At 40.5% G+C, this 17,172-nt stretch overlaps 1 protein-coding gene across 1 annotated transcript in view; it reads left to right on the forward strand.

Moving 5' to 3' along the window:
- Positions 1–618: 618 nt before the first annotated feature.
- The window catches only part of DDX4 (DEAD-box helicase 4), a 33,074-nt gene continuing 16,520 nt past the window's right edge, over positions 619–17,172 (forward strand). Inside the window, exons 1-9 of the mRNA XM_074813673.1 lie at positions 619–743; positions 2,685–3,088; positions 3,361–3,446; positions 5,334–5,397; positions 11,500–11,568; positions 12,019–12,093; positions 14,294–14,383; positions 16,027–16,054; positions 16,748–16,776. Of these exons, the coding sequence (XP_074669774.1) occupies positions 619–743; positions 2,685–3,088; positions 3,361–3,446; positions 5,334–5,397; positions 11,500–11,568; positions 12,019–12,093; positions 14,294–14,383; positions 16,027–16,054; positions 16,748–16,776 (970 nt within the window). The remainder of the gene's footprint in view (positions 744–2,684; positions 3,089–3,360; positions 3,447–5,333; positions 5,398–11,499; positions 11,569–12,018; positions 12,094–14,293; positions 14,384–16,026; positions 16,055–16,747; positions 16,777–17,172) is intronic.

The following is a 17,172-nucleotide window of genomic DNA, read 5'->3' on the forward strand; positions in this document are numbered from 1 at the left end:
TAGAGCTTTGTTTGGTTGTCCGGACATTGTATTTGAATGGAGGTCAGGATCATGGGTACCACTGCCTCCAAAGGGGGAATCCTGAAAAAGTCCCTACTGGGTTGCGTGTTGTGACTTTGGAAACAAATAGCGGAGTCCCCTTTGAATCAATATGCTAAGTTGTGTATTGTAGTTCTGTGTTAGGTTATGGTTTTGTGTTGTTACCGTACTATTTTGTTTTGTGTGTTGTTATTGTACTATTTTGTTTATTGTCTTATTCTTGTGATGGGTTCTGTCCAATCACAGAACGGAGGAATTCTAAAGGCTGGTCCTTTAAGCTGCATATTGAAACACTGGAAAGATCTTTGGGGAGAATCATTGAGCCGAAAGAAACTGATTGCATATTGTAATCATTGATGGCCCTTATGTACTTTAGATGATCAGGAGAAATGGCGTAAGAATGGAAGTATAAACTATAATACTGTGTTGCAACTGATGTTGTTTTGTAGACGTGAAGGAAAATGGAATGAGGTGCCATATGTGAATTTGTTCTTTGCATTATGGGATGATTATGATGTACATAAGGAATGTGGTTTGATTGGAAGCGAAAGTGATGTATTGGAGAAGTGAAAGGGGGGGATGAATGGAAGGCAAAGGGAACAAAAGGATAGTGACTCAGGTAGTTCCAACAAGGAGGAAGGTTTCAGTCTGGTGGCGGGTAGGACTAGGCGAGGAAATGCTCAGAACGGACAAGCCCCTCTCAGGCAAGCAGTAGGAACGGATAGATCAGTTGAATAAAGGTGCCATTTGCAGTATCAGATTTAATGAATTGGAAGAAGTCTGCTGGGTCCTGCCTGAGGAAAAGAGAGTGGTGCTGGAAAAAGCTCAGGAGGAGGAAAAGAGGCTAAATAGAAGGGATGGTCCAGATGGTTTTATGCTAGCACAAGAGCCAGATTGGAATCTAAATCCAAGGGCAGGCAGATTGATGAATAAACAGGATCAGCTGTTGACTACTTTGTTCGTAGGTCAGTCAGCATCAGATACAAGAAGAAAGTTACAAAAGTAGAGGGCATGTCTGGAATGTCAACTTCTCAGTTAACAGAAAATGCTGCAGTTTTAGCAACAGCATTTGCTTAAGCACAAACCTCCTCTGGGGGAAGAAATTTCCCAAGACGATGAAGAACAGGAGGAAATATGAGAAACAGAATCCCTCTGGGAAGGGATCAGCATGTGATCTGCAAGGGAAAGGGACACCGGAAAAATGAATGCCCAGACAATCGGTTAATTGGATACCCCTGTCTGCACCCATTCTGGAGGGAGACTTATTTGTGTTTGGTATGGAAGACTTGGATTGACGGGGACTGGGGAGTTGAGGAATTAAAACTCCCCAGCCGAACCCCTGCTTTCAGTTAAGCTGGGGAATGAGACAGTTAAATTGCTAGTTGATAAGGGGCAGCATATTCTGTACTAAACAGTTGTAAAAGATCCATTAGCAAATTCTTTATGTCAGTGATTGGTGCCACAAGGTGGAAAGAAAATCAGCTATTTTTCCAGCCTTTGAAGTTTGGAATTGGGAACAGGGTGTTAACCCATCAATTTCATTATATATACCAGATTGCCCTATGTCACTAGTACTGGACAGGACATATTAAGTAAACTGAATGCATAAATCACTTTTGAAAAAGGGAAAATCCAAATCCATCTTCCTGAAAATAAAGCTTTGGATGCCCAAGTCTTTATGTTACAGAGGGAAGCCGAGTTACAGGAGGTACTTTCAGAAGTAGAAGATACTGTGATTCCTATTGTATGGGTCAGAGAAGTCCCAGGAAAATCCAAAAGAGCAGAACTAGTAAGAACTGACCTTAAACCAAGATCATCCCTGGTAAGAATTAAACAGTGTCCTCTAAAGCTAGAAGCCAGAGATGGGTTGGTGCCAATAATTAAGAAATTGTTAAAGTACAAGTTGTTAGTAGAATATGAGTCAAAATACAACACCTCCATTTTGCTGGTTAAAAAGGCCAATGGTAAGGATTACCAGTTGGTCCAGGACCTGAGGGCAATAAATCAGATAACCTAGGATATTCATCCTGTAGTGGCAAATCCACATACATTGTTAACAACCCTCACTGAAGAACAGGGTTGGTTGGTTCACAGTCTTAGACTTGAAAGATGCCTTTTTCTGCATTCCCCTTGATACTAAAAGTCAGAGGAGTTCTTTTGCTTTTGAGTGGAAAACCCAGAAACAGGGAGAGAAGCACAATATACCTGGACGGTTTTACCTCAAGGCTTTAAGAATTAAATTTTAGAATTAATTTTAGAATTAATTTTATGGTAACTATACAAGTCCTATCTATGTTCTCCTGCATGTCGACATAAATAAAACTTGCAAGCCAGGAATTTAGCCTTCTTTCTTTTCTCTATGAAGTCTGTTGTAACAAAAAACATGGGAAGAGGATGATCTTAAGTTTGGGGTTTTTTTAAATAAATATATAGCCTGTTTGACCTAGGTTGTTTCTGGGGTTTTTTTGGTTTGGTTTTGTTTTGGTTTTTTTTTTATTAATTCTAGCAGAGGTATGTTCTGTTAGCCGTTAATGCTTGAAGATTTTGTTTGCAGCTAAATGATTAGTATATTAATTGCGGTTCTGCCAAACCGTGGATTTCACTTTTATTAGTAGATGTTGGTAAAATAAATCACACTTTCACAGTCCTACACGAAGAAAGGAAGGATTGTTCAGGTGCTCAGAGAGCCGAGCAGGATCATCACCAAAGCAGAAGCACTCAGATATTGTGGACCTGCATTTTCCCGAGCTCCCTCTTCCTTCCACATGCCCTACCCCGACGCCCCATGCCGGTACCCCATGCGCCCCCGTCGCACCGAGCGAGGCAGCACCGACAGCCAACCCCCCGGCCTGCTGCTCCGCCAGCCCCACGGAGGCGCCAACAGCCCCCGCCCGCCCAGCGGCGGCGCCGCCGCCGCCTCCGCTCGCCCAGCGGCGCCATAGGCCGCAGCACACGCGCAACGATGACGACCCGCGCTCCTATTGGCTGACGGGCCGGGCACCGCGCGAGGCCGCCAACTGCACGTGCGGTGGCGTTATAAGTAGCGCGGGTGAGGGCTGCCATTTTCTACCTGGGTCGAGGTGCGGCGGCGGGGGCGCGGAGGTAGAAGCGGGGCTGGGCGCCTCTCTCCTGGGAGCGGGAGGCTCTTCCCCCTCTCCTCTCCGTTCCTCCCCCCCCCCCGCCCCGGGACAGGGTGGGGGGTCGGTGAGGCCAGTGAATGCGGGACAGGCAGGATCAGCAGTGTGCCCTGCGTGGGCACCGTGGGACCCGCTGGGAGCAGGCAGGGGCCTGCTGCTAATGTGTTTTGTCTCCTGCAAGCAGATCTGGCACGGGACAGTATGAACCCAGAGAACTGGAATGTGGAGGTGGGGGACAAGGAATCACCCAGTCTCCCACCCCTTCAGCAGGTATGGGGTGGCAGCTGTTGGGCGGTGGTGTGTTTGCTTCTCTTCCCTTTCTTTCTCCCAGCCTTGGGAGAAAAAAAGCAGCCTGCTTTTTTTTCCCTTGTGACGCATTCCTATTCCCTTATGTCTGTCAAATCTAGTATTCCTGAAGTTGTGGGACAAATTGAGGACAGATTGCTGGTTTTTGGGTGTTAGTAGGCTGCAGTTTTCTGCAGTAATCAGCTTGATTTGATGGTCCTTATTACTCTCTGTTGAATAGTGAAAGGGCATTGGTGGAATTGCATTACTGGGCACTAGCAGAACCATGTCTTTTGGTGGTAGTTCTTGGCTGTGGGTTAGATGTGAACTGTAGCTTCTGTCTCTGTGCTGTTGATGTCCTTATAGCTAGTCTTTTGTTTCTTTTTAGCTGACAGTCACTGAATTGGTATTTCTTTTTACCACAGCAACAAATAGAACCTAGGTGACCCTCTCAGCTGATCTGCATTGTCTTAGAAAATGGGGATCTGATTTTTCAAGCAGGCTTAAATGTGTATAGAAACCATATATATATAGTGAGCGAGTGGCCGCATGGTGCTTTGTTCCCCGCTGGGCCTAAACTCTGACATTACTCTTGAGTTAAATTCCTGGCAGGAGAAAAGCTACAGTAAGGTCAGGATGTAGTACATTTAAGTTGTTAAATTGTGTGCAGCTTAATTGTCTCAAGAGTTTGACAGCGGGTTAGAAGAATTCTTAAAATACAGTTCTGGAGTTCATAGCAGAACGAGGGTTATGTCAGGTACCTACTGTCAGGTCTAGTTCTGAGCTAAATCTTGTGTAGAAATTGTTCCTATCTAATTTTGGGGTTTTTTGCATAGCAACAAAATGCTTTGGTGTGAAATGAAGTGTAAGATACAGAAGTGTAATGAAATTGCTAAAGAATAATGTTTCTGCTTTTGACATTGTTGATTGAATATTGGTATCAGAAGAAACTGCAGTAAATTTGAGGAGAATCTGTAGTGAATCTTTGATTGTTGTCGTTGGTCTTAATGGGTGTTTAAATTCAGCCTTGAGGAACACAGAGGAAGGAGAGGCGAATGGCTTATCCAGATGGATGTATAAGGCTACCAGTAAGGTTGCCAAAAGAAGTAATTACAGCATATACTTTCAGAATAGAAATTTTACCAGTTTAGGTTTAATTTCTTGTAGTGGTTGCAAACCACATTGAAAAGTCTGAAAGCTGTAGTAATACCTGAAAAGCACAGTCCTGAAGTGAAAGGTTTGGTAGTGATGTGATGTTCCTCAGTCAGCTGGTATTTTGGTTTACTAGTACCTGTCTGGCTTGCATGAAACAGGAGAAAGTTAAGCATGGGCTTTGCTGGAACTAAAACTGACCACAAGAGTAAAATGTGAAAATTAGGTGCTGTTCTGTATTGTTTCAGATGGGGTATCTGAATCTTTGAATAAGTAAACAGAGACTGACATATTTCAGGTATTTCCTTTTAAGATAATCTGTAAGCATCCTCTAGTAAACCCTGGAAGTGCAGTTATGAAACTAATGAGGACAGGTTTTTATTTACAATACAAAGAGTCTGGAAGATTGGAAAAAAACTTCAAAGATTATAGTATTTTTCTGAACAATGTTTCATATATTCAAGGCTTAAAATGTTTGTTGGCAAGGTGGCAAAGCTTATACCTCCATAAAGCAGTGGTTTTGGTGACATTCAGAGGCAAACAGTATGTCACTTAGTATGCTGAAGTGTAATAAACTTAAGTGAACAGAAGAGTCTGAGAGACTGCCTTTCAGAAGGTGCAGAAGGCAGCTTCTTTAAAGTGCAAGACTTAGCAACTGCATTTGTATTTATGTACTTTGGCTTGAGGTTAACATGATGTTGTGCCTTTTTTCTTTTGTAGGTTAACGTCTCTGAAAGACCAAATGGCCCCTTGTTCTACTTCAGTCCAAGCATAGGTTCATTTGGTATGTGAAAGGCACTTTTGATTTTACTGACATTTGGGGGAGCTGATCACTTGAATAGTTTGGAAAGTAAACCATAATCACTGTGGTGTTTTCATGTGTCCCCCATGGAGTAAGCAACATCAAATTATATGGGTAACATAATGAGTAGACTTTCCTTTTGACCCTCAACCCTTCTTTATTTACTTGTTACTTGTTGAATACAGCATATAACTTCTAATGAGAGCTGGTAGGTGTTACCTCACATGCGTTTCTAAAACTGGCTGTGCTAAACATGAAAAGTATTGAAAATAAGTGTTATATGTGATGTTGAGCAGTTCTGGTGAGGTTCTATCTGACAGTTGTGTTGAAAACAAGAAAAGGTCAGATGAAGTTGTTGAATGGAAATTTAGATCCATTTAAAAAAACCCAACAAAAACCACAAGGCAAAATGTTGATGTTTGGTATCAAGTTTCTGTAAAGCACACTTGGTCTAATGAGGATGATGCCTTTATAAACTTGAACAGAAGTTTTAGATGTAGAAGTTTGAAGAATTTTAGATATAGAAGATAGAAGTTTTAAATATGCCAAGGCAGGGTTGCTGCTGAAGGTAGTTTGCCCCAGGCTTTACTTTGTGTGACTCTACAGTAGTCAGATCAGGAAACAGGTTTTGCTTAGAACTGACAGTCTCTGGGTTAAGGTAGTTTGGGTGTTCTCACTGTAGTCTCTGAACTCAGGAATGGTCTTTAAGAGTACTCAATATTTTGACTTCACTGAAATTCAGTCTGAGGTAAAAAATTTTTGAGTTTAATAATTTAGTTAATCCAACTATGGAAGAGCAACCTAAACTTTATTTTAACAAATTGTAATTAACACAAGTTATGGTCATATCATAGAATGATAGAAGAGCCCAGGTTGGAAGGGTCCTTGAAAGATCATCTGGTCTGACCTTTCATGGTAAAGGAAACCTAAATGAAATTATGTAGTACCCTGTCCAACCTCATTTTTAAAATCTCTAGTGATGGGGACTCCACTATGTACCTTGGGAAGTTGTTCCAGTGAATGATTGTTTTCACTGTAAACAATGTATTCTATCTAGATGAAACCTCTTCCAGTACAACCTGTTTCCCTTTGTCTTCTCCATGTGGCTCTTTGTGAAGAGAGAGCCCCTGTCGTCTTCGTAGCATGTCTCAAGTACTAGGATACTGTGATAAGATCCTCCTGGACCTTCTCTTCTAGGGAGAAAAGACCTAACTCGCTCAGTCTTTCCTCATAGGGCAGGTTCTCCATATCTTTCTAACTGCTCATGTGTTTGGACAGTCAGATCATGGCAGTACGTTTATGACTGAGGTATCCATCCCCTGCCCTTTAGTGTATAGCTGAAAGGCAGACTTACTTTCTCCAATTCCTTGTCCCTAAGATGTTGGGAAATTAGGAACAGCGCAATAAGATATCACTTGTGCTACTTGAATTGCACTAAATTTGGACAGTTACAGAAAGTAGAAAATTCGGAGGACAGGCTTTGCATTCATCCTAGAACAGCAGAAGTGGTTTTTTGTGAGGTCTTCACAACCTTGTGGGGTTGCTAACTTCAGTAATAGTTTGACACAGAACAAATGGGAAAAGGCAGTGCTTGTGAAGAGGACTTAAATTGCAAATTAGGTGGAAGTGAGTCTCAGAGCTTCATGTTATGTTCCAGCTTGCTCTTTCTGCCTAGCTGTCAGCTCTGCCTGTTAACTTTTTCATTACATATTTCAAAAATAACTTGTGTATTCTCAGATTTGTGCCTCTTGTACTGAACTCATGGCAGGCAGGGCTTGTCCTGCAAAGGTCTTGCTTTCACAGTTATCATTAACCATTCATTCCTTTCCTGAGCTAGGCATATTGTGTCATTTTAGATCAGTGTGAGCAATTTCAGATTGTCTGTTTTGGCTTAACACAATCTTTCTGGTTTTATTGGTATAGTTCCTTATCAGCTGTTTTCAAGCATAGGTAATAATACTGAGATTATTTACGCTGTATAAAGAAGGACTTAAAGAGCTAAAGCTCTTCAGGAATTCCAGAGGTGAGGCTCTTGGTTGATAAGATTATGCATCTTGTCTTGACCTTGTTTAAAAGGGTGCCTCAGTATTAGGGTGTCTTTCCCTACAACATGATGGAAAAAGGTGTCCTTTTTCCTCTTTCCAAGAAAGGCTGCATGGGCCTTACTACTTTTTCCCTTGCAAAGCTTCTAATTTATTAACAGATTGTGCTTCAGATGAGTTTTAAATTAAGCTCTCATGAGCTGCTCTTTTGAATGCCATGCACTTGTAGGCTCTGTATAGTTTATATTAGTGATTCAGCTTACTTGTTTGACACTAAATAGCATGAGTAGAGTTAGTGTATGCAGGTTAAACTTTGATTTTTTTCTTTGAAATAATATATAGGAGTAGTACTCTTGTGTAAATCCTTGTAATGAGGGTAAGCTAAAAGTAGTATCTCAAACTCGCAAATTATTTTTTAATAAAGCTTTACTTAAAGAAGTGAATTCATTCTTTGTATTGCTTCTTCATGAAAGCAAAAAAACTGACTGTTCTGAATTTTCATCAGTTCTGAAGGGACTTCTTTCCTGTTTCACACTCCTTTTGGTACTTAAAAAAACCCAGCAACCCACCCACAAAAAACCCCAAGCAAAAAACAGAATTAAAAGTCTTGCTAAAATGACATTTAGTGTGTACAGGATTTGGGAATAGATGTCTCTGAAATGTATTAGTTTCAGGATTTAAATCCCAGTGTACAGTAGAAAACTATAAGTAAATGCATATGATGAGGAGATTGGTGGATCTAACAGCTGTTATTCACAGATATGCTGTTGCAATGCTAGACTTTAATTCCAGTGAATTGGAAGCAAGGACTTATTCTAGTCCTCTTAATCTATCAAATATTGCTTGAAAATTAGTAAATTTAGAATGGTAAATGGTATAGTGATGAACCAAATACTAGCATTTGGTACTTCTAGACTCCCTGTAAGACCAGCTAGCTTGCAAACATACATGGACGTGAATTGGATGAATAATTTGCCTAGTAGTCGAATGAAAGTTGCTCTACTTTTACCAATTTTAAGTTGGTTGGCAAGTAACATGGCAGTCTACAACTGATTTGGTGTAAGTGCTAAACATAGCAGACTTGTGTAAAGAATGATTATTGGTTCTAAACTGTTCACTGTCTATAAACCTGTGGTTTTGTCCAGCATCTTCCATTAGTAGAGGCAGTAAACACAGAGGGCAGCATGGTGAACAAATTTACTACAGCAGATGCATTACTGATCAAGTATTTTGTTGACACATGATGTACTTTCCAAAAACTTTCAATTTTGAATTAACTTAGTATGCTGTGGAAATCTCAGTGGAAGAGGAGTGATAAAGTAAGAATGGATTAGGATGGCAAGTAAAGGGAAGAGTCCTCACCCCATTAAAGGCAAATAGACTTGGTCAATGGAAGCCAATCTATTGTGGTAAATCATAAAAATATCAATTTAAATAATTGGTAAGGTGTTTTTATTTGTTGGTTGTTACATGTTAGATTAAACATGACTATCAGAATCTTTTATACTGGTTTTGCCACAAACTACTCACTTAAATCTTCCAAGCGAGCAGGAACTTCGAACATTGTTCAGACTATGAAAGCAGCAGCTTTAACATTTTGTTTAGTATTGTGTGAGCAAAATTCCCTAATTGAGTGACTTGATACTCAATTGGTAAAGGAAAACACTGTGTTTTCCTTTATGATAAGCTCTTGGTGATCTTTAGCCAATATGTTTGCCTTGTTGCAGAATGTACTAGTGCCTAGGTTGTTTGGTTCTTTTTTTTCAGAGGTAGCTATATCATTATGTTAAGCAGTTTTAACTTGGAAGGAAAACAGTAACAATCAGTTTCTGTTTTAAGTCCTGTGCACATCATGGAATTTTGTAGACTTCATGTTTTGATTTCAGATTTCCTATCTTTATTATGGTTGCTGATGTACCCTGATCTTGACTTTGATACTGCAGAATAGGGAATTTTGTTTTTTATAGAATCACTGAGGTTGGAATGCAACTCTGAAGATTGGCCAGTCCAAATCCTTGCGTAGAGTAGGGAAGGTCAGTTATAGCAGGTTGCTCAGGACCTTGTCCATCTGAGTTTTGAATTTCTCCAGAGATGGAGAACATAACAGGCTCTATGGGCCATCTGCCTAGTGTTCAACTACCCTCACAGTAAAAAGTTTTTCCTTATGTTAAAATGGAATTTCCTGTATTTCAATTTGTGTCCATTGCCTCTTGTCCTCTAATTGGGTATCAGGGAAAACAATCCGACTCTGTCATCTTCACTCATTTCTGTTAAGATGTAAGATCTTTTGAGCCTTTTTGTCTCCAGGTACAGCAGTTCCAGCTCTCGACCACTCTGTGTATGACAGATGTGCCAGCCTTTTCATGATCTTTGTAGTTCTTTGGACTCACTGCAGTATGTTGGTGTCTATTTTGTACTGGACAGCTTAGAACTGGATGCAGCACTCCAGATACAGTGTCAACAGCGTGGAACCTGTCCCCACCTGCCGTCAGCATTCTTCTTATTGTAGCCCAGAAGGCTGTTAGCCTTTACTGTAAGGGCATATTAGTGGTTTATGTTCAATTTGCTATCTACTACAGTCCTCAGGTTTTTCTTTGCAAAGATGCTTTCCAGCTGGTTGGCCCCAGTGTGTACTGGTGCCTGGAGTTATTCCTCCCCAGCTACAGGATTTCACATTTCTCTTTGTGGAACTTTGAGGTTCTTCCCTGCCCACGTCTCTAGCATGTTTTGAGTTTCCTCTGAGTGAAAAACAATCTTGTGTTATGTCCTGGTTTTGTCTGCAGGCTTTCTGAGGGTGCATTCTGTCCTGTCATCTGGGTGATGAATGAAGATGGTAAACTGTGTTGGCCCCAGTATCAGTCAGTGGGGTACGCTGCTGCTGACTGGCTTCCAGCTGGAGTTTGTGCTGCTGATCACAACCCTTGAAGCCCAGTGGTTCAGCCTACTTTGTCTTCCTCACTGTCCAATTATGTAGGCTGTACTTCTGTGTTAAGTAGGTGGTGGGGTTTTGGTAGTGGGGGAGGGGCTGCAGTGCTGTCTCCTTGGGAAGCTTCTCCAGCTCCAGGTCAGACCCACCTCTGGCCAAGGCCGAGCCAATCAGCGACAGTGGCTGTGCCTCTGTGATAACATATTTAAGAAAGGGGAAAAAAAAAGGCTGCTGGAGAAGCTGCAGTGGAGAGGCATGAGATGAGACAAACAACAATGCGGAAGCTAAGGCCAGTGAAGGAGGGGGCAGGAGTTGCTCCAGGCATTGGAGCAGAGATTCCCCTGCAGCCCCTGGTGCAGCCCATGGTAAGGCAGGCTGTGCCCCTGCAGCCCATGGAGGTCCACAGGGGAGCAGATCTCCACCTGCAGCCCCTGGAGGACCCCACTCAGAGCAGGTGGATGTGTCCAAAGAATGGTGTGATTCCATGGGAAGCCTGTGCTGGAGCAGTCTGTTCCTGAAGGACTGCATCCTGTGGAAGGGACCCACACTGGAGCAGTTCATGAAGAGCTGCAGCCTGTGGGAAGGACTCATATTGGAGCAGTTTGTGGAGGACTGTCTCCTGTGGGAGGGACCCCACATTGGAGCTGGAGAAGAGTGTGAGGAGTCCTCCCCCTGAGGAGGAAGCGGCAGAGACAACGTGTGGTGGACTGACCACAACCCCTATTCCCTGTCCCCTGCACCACTGGGGGGGAGCAGGTAGAAAAATCAGGAGTAAAGCCCAGGAAGAAGGGAGTGGTGGGGGAAGGTGTTTCTAAGATTTGGGTTTATTTCTCATTATCTTACTCTGATTTGATATGTAACAAATTAAATTGATCTTTTTTTCCCTGATTCTGTGTTGCCCCTGACTATAATTGGTGAGTGAGCCCTCCCTGTCCTTGTCTTGACCCATGAGCCTTTGGTTACATTTTCTCTGCCCCAGCCCACTGAGGAGGAGAGCGACCAGCCTCATGGTGTTTAGTTGATCTCTGGGCCTAAACCATGATAACTTCATTGGTTTGTATATGAGGTTGTTAGGGGAGACAGTGTCAAAAGCCTTACTTTCTTCTTGTTTTCCAGGTGCTGTTGAAAGACCTAACAGAAGTCAGCATATGCAGAATTATTTTGAAGGGTATTCTAGGAGTAGAGGTAGGATCGCATGCTTAAAATTTGTAGTTTTGGGGGTGGTTATGCCTTCCTTTTGGACAAAAGATTTAGAATGGAGGACCTTACAACTGCTGCCAGAGTAGATTCTGGATATTCAGATTTTACTGTGTTGGTAGCAGTACTGTTGCTGAGTGGTGCTGTTTCTTACAGAAAACAGTAGTTAGACCTGTCCAAAGCTTTGTAATTTTAATTTTCTTTGTCTTACAAAAGGGACAGCTTTGTCATGTGGTGTTTTTTTGTTGAGTGGGAGGTAGGCTGCAGACCTGAGGTGCCTTTCAGCAGGAATGGTTCTGTAATTTCACTGAGTTTAAAAAAAACACAGCAAACTGAAGCAAGAAAAAAAAAAAAGCCCACACCCACCCAAAACCAAAAGCCTACCCTAAAGTCAAAGATAGCTTTGAATGTGAAGCTGATTCTTCTTTCTAATTGTAGATGCTGATGAATGTCTGGACAGACAGTGTCAACCAGTGAGTAGATTTGGTGGCAGAAGGAATTTTGGAAACAGAGGTAACTTTCTGGAGTATCTGTAATTCTAGTGGCTAGTCATATTTGGTACATTAAATTTTCCCTATTCAGGTACTCAGTTTTCTTGTATCAGAGCCAAAAGTGTATTTATGACTTGCAGGGTAATACCAATCCATACTACATAGTGTAGGCACTCAGTATCACCCCTTAGTTTTGAATGCACAACATAAAATACACCACCATATTTGTCAGAAGGCAGGACTCTACACTAAAATTGACGTTTTCTTTACCTCCTGCTTTGATTCCATTCTCCCTGGAGGGAGGTATTTTTCTGATTTTGTTATAATGCAGTATAATAGGCAGCTGAATATTAGTATTCACATATATGCCATGTGAGGGAGCATACCAGTGCTTTTCTACAGGAGACCTGAAAGCTAGCTTTCTTTAGTATCCATAAAGCAATATTTAATCCCTGTCCTCTTCCCGCTTACAATGGCGAGTGCCACTCTTGCATGCAATGCACATTGAAGAGGTTAATAATTGGCAGTTTGGCAGTACTGCCATATATGCTTCCACCAGGTGTTATCAGAAGCACATAGGGCAGTGGAAGTTACTGTTGCTTAGCATCTGTCTCGATAGTTCTATGGCTATAAGCGGGACTGGTATGAAACAAGGAAGATGGAAACTCTAGTCCTGTTTTGGGCTTGTTTAGCAAAAGTTCTGACCTGCAGAACAGCTGTGGAGCCTCTTGGAGTTATGTTTGTTCTTTCAAAAAAATTCTACACCATTTCTTCATCTCCTGTATTGATGCACAGTATGGTAGGGGAATGCTAGACTTGTTTGACTGAGTGTTGACCTTGGTGGTGCTGTAGAATGCCAAACAGGTCTGCTGTAGACTGACAATTGCAAAGCAACTCACAAGCTGTATTTAAGGTCTGTAGTGTTTATGGATGTTTATATGTAGACTGTCTTATGCATATGAGCCTGTAAGATGTGATTTTCATTTTTAATTTGGCAAAACGCAAATGACATATAAATTGGTACGCATCAAGCAAGCACTGGTGGAGAAGGAGCTACAGATACTATGGTAGGAGAACTTCTTGGTCTCATTTAGCAGAAGATGCTCTTTGTCACTACAAGATGAAAGAACAGGTGTTCAGTTGAAGAATACAGTCTAAGGACTAAATGACAATTTAAGTGAACTGCTTGGATCTTAAATAACACCTAAAACTGGCCACTCTAAAATGGAGTACCTTTTTTATGTATGTGGCTGTTGACTTCCTCCCCATCAGGAGGGTGACTAGGAAAAGGGGTTAGAAATAAAAATATGCTAAATACTTTACACTGCCTATCCCAAGCAACTGAATAAGCAGTTCTGAGTAATAAAATAGAAGTTGATAGATCTGAAAGGCAGGTTTTTAAATCCTTGCTCCATAGGAGGCAGCAACTGTAGTGGTACTTCAGTCTACAGTACTGGTTATGAAAACTGAGAAGGTACAAATGCTGTCAGTTTTGTGTGACTGAACCAGAGAACTGAACTTACCTGCATCATAACTGAAGAGTTGAAAGGTAGTAGCTTATATAGTGTATATGCATGTAAAGTCTTAAGTCAAAATACTTAATGTTCAATTTACTTCTTGTAGGAAGCAATACTACAGGAGAGCAGAATGCTCTTCTTATACTTTTTGGCAAAAAATACTCCTTCTCTTCACTTTTTCATAAGCTTAGGCAAATCAATTAGTTTTATTGTACTTTTTATCTGAATTAATAAGGTCTGTGAAGAATAATTGCCAAATAAAAGGCACTGGACCTGCACATGCAAAATTGGACCATCTAAGTTATTTGCTGTGCTGTACCACCAGTTTTCAAGAAAGGGAATGTTGTAGGAGATTCTAACATACAAAGTAGTGGTTTTAGAGGATTTCCTGTTGGCTTTGAACAAAGTGAGACTCAGTTTTTCATGTTGACTGGTTTGTGTGGGAACAACATACATTTGGTCATTCTTTCTGGGTTTGCTTGTCTGCTGAGCTATGAAATAGCTTTTCTTCAGCCATGTTGTGGAACATGGATGATGGTGTCTTTGAATAATAGTATCACGAGGAATAATACAGCATAGGTTGGAATTAGAAAGAATCTGTTGGGGCTGTTGCACTGTAGAGTTTTTGGAGTAAATAGTAGTAGCTTTAAGCATAATATTTCATTATACTATTTTAGACACTGTATCCAATATGCTGTGTATTAGTTACAGATATTAAAGACGAGCAAAGAGGTGAACCTCAGACTGGCATTTTTCTTGACTCTAAAGGAAGAGGAGCATTTGGAGGTCATGCAGGTGAGACTTTTTAGTAGGGTGGTGAACCTTTCAGATTTCTTCACTGTTGATTTTTGGCAATGCACTACCACCTTAGCTTTGCTAAATGCTGTCTCACTGTTTGTTCTCCCTGTCTGAATTAAGAACCTACTGCAAACGTTAAACAGCTTGCTTGCATGGCCACACAAGATGTATTTGTAACTTAAACAGATTTTAGCATTTGGATCTTCAAAGCTGTTGTCCATAATGTTTTTTTTCTTGGTCCTACTGCCACTGGTCAGTTAATGCACAGTGAAGCAGAGATGCTAATCCCAGAATTCCAAGTAAGCCTTTAAGAGCTGCTCAGTTTTGAAATAGTCACTCTAGTCTTTTTCCACCCCACCCATAAAGGGAAGTATTGTTTTAGGTTTTTCTAGGCTGACAAGTAAGGCTTGTATCTCTGAGAGGCCAGCTTTTCCTAATGACTTTAATCTGTTGGGGTTTTTTACTGTTTACAAAGGGTTTTTCCCTCATGGTTGTATTTTGCTTTGCCACTGGTGGTACTGTAACCTATGTGTTGTGCTACCTAGAGCATAGTAATCTATCACTCACAAAAGTCCCCATAATCCAAATTAGAGGATCCATTAAACTAGTGTACTGGGTACTGGATGCCAGTAGTAAATATTCTCTATTTAAGAATAGAGAATATTAAATATTCTCTATTTAAGAACATTTTGTGTGATCCTGGTAAAAGGATTTTTCACTGTAGATAAGATAAAAAGATTAGTATGCATTTTCAGAAGTGCTGCTTAATATTTAAAGAACAATTGATTTGCCTCTGTTTGACTCAGTTAAAGTTAAGTTTTTCAGATTTTTAGTTCAAATAATGGTATTTTTTTTTTAGGAACTTAACTGTTTATAAAGGCAGCATGCTAATACTCATAGTGGACATAACTGCATCCTAAACACAGGATAGTTGTTCCTTACTTTTTTGTGACCAAGTATTTGTATGTGAAGACTGTTATAGATATTGGTAGGCAACAGTTACACTAGTTCGTATGAACAGCTTTTGTTGTTCTTTCCTCTTCACTCAGTCTTGTATCCCTTATCTACATTGCGAGGCTCCTTTCTGTTCAGAGGGGCCTTATGTTAAAGGGTTTGTTTAACCTTCTTTGAAATCAGCACCACAGTTTCTTGCACAGAGTAGCTAGATGCTACCGCTTTGGTTTAAGGCTTTTTCTATTTTGTGTATAGTAAGAGTAGGACTTAAAACAGATTCTGGAAATGCTGCTGTTAATAGCTCAATCTTAAGTACAGTTTTTACATCTGTAAGATGTGGTACTTTCTCACTCTTAAGAATAAATGTCATTGTTTTTCCAGTGGTAATGAAAGCAACACACAAAATGTGTGAATGTCAAGGTCAGAATTTTAATGGAGTGAATATTATAAATGTGTGGCTGTTGAAATAACAGGATAGTTTTCTCTTCTGATTTAAATTCTGTCCTAACTCTTGAAAAATTACGGTGATGAAGTTTACGGCTGTGGCTCTTCAGTTATTCAGAAGTTGGTTATGTAGCATAAAACAAGCATCCTTGGATTTTGTGGAGAAGTTGAATGGTTCTTAAAACCAACATGCTGTAATGGTAAGCATGTGTGAATTTCTTGTTACAACATTTGTTTATCAGTTTTAGGGGGAAAAAATTCACCTAAGAGGTAACAAAACAAGGTTATAAAACTCAAATTTCTGTGGCATGTCAATTTGTTATGTTTTTTTTTTTGCTCATGATTCATCTTGGGTGAATATAGAGAGCCCTTTCAAAGCATATGGTGGATTTAGGAGGGATCATTCCTCTTGGTTGTCTTTAAATACAACTGGCCTCATTTAGACACCTTGTGATGGCCATCTGGAATGATTGCATTTGATTTGATGGTAAGGGACTTACTACAAGTCAAGTAAGGACCAGATGTGGTTTCTGAAGTCCCTCAGCAAGATGCTGAGTTTAATTACTTCATGGTATTACTGTGAGGTCCTGCTAAGCTCGGTGTTCTGACATCGTCTCTTTCTGCCCTTTAAAACATAAATATGGGGCCTTTGTCTTCTGGCTTTATGTAACTATGCTTTTGTTGCTTGCTTAAATATTTCCACTCATTCTGCCAACTATATCAGGACCCCTAGTTGAGTTTTCTAAGTGCCTCTAGGAATTTTTCATTAAGGTTCTTAGATTTTTTTTTTCTCTTAAATTAACTTTTTTCCCAAAAGCAGTTAACTTTGGAATGCTTCCTTTAACAGCAGCAGAAAGCAAAGAAGAAACAGTAAGTAGCTTCTTCACAAGTAATATGCCAGTTTTAGTTTGCTTTTAACTCAAGGAACATTCTTTTAAAGTAAGTTACTGGAAACTAATTGAGTGAAAAAGAAGGTAGCGATATGGATAAATGCATAACCATCTCAAAACTGTTCATGTAACATGAGTTGTCAAGCAAATGCAGTTAGACTTAGTATGTTTGAACTTTGTTAATCTTTAAATTACTGGGCAACACAAGTGGTTGTTCTCACCTAGACTAACTTTTTGGAATGGAGTGCTGTAGAATTCCTCTGTTGCTGGCTGTTTCTTCTTTCAAATAGTAAAGCTTATCTACCTGAGCCACAGTGTTAGAAAACTTAATTGGCAATAGTGTAGGCATCTAAGTGATGATAGTTGTTAAAGTAAACCATGAAGGAACACTAGATACTCAGTTTCAAATGCTATAGTGTCTGGAAAACTGGCTTGATGTGTTACTGAGTGCAAGTTAGTAAATAGAATTTCAGGATTTGTGTATGCAGGAGATCAGAT

This window comes from Strix aluco, chromosome Z (genome assembly GCF_031877795.1).
Source record: "Strix aluco isolate bStrAlu1 chromosome Z, bStrAlu1.hap1, whole genome shotgun sequence".
NCBI lineage: Eukaryota > Metazoa > Chordata > Aves > Strigiformes > Strigidae > Strix > Strix aluco.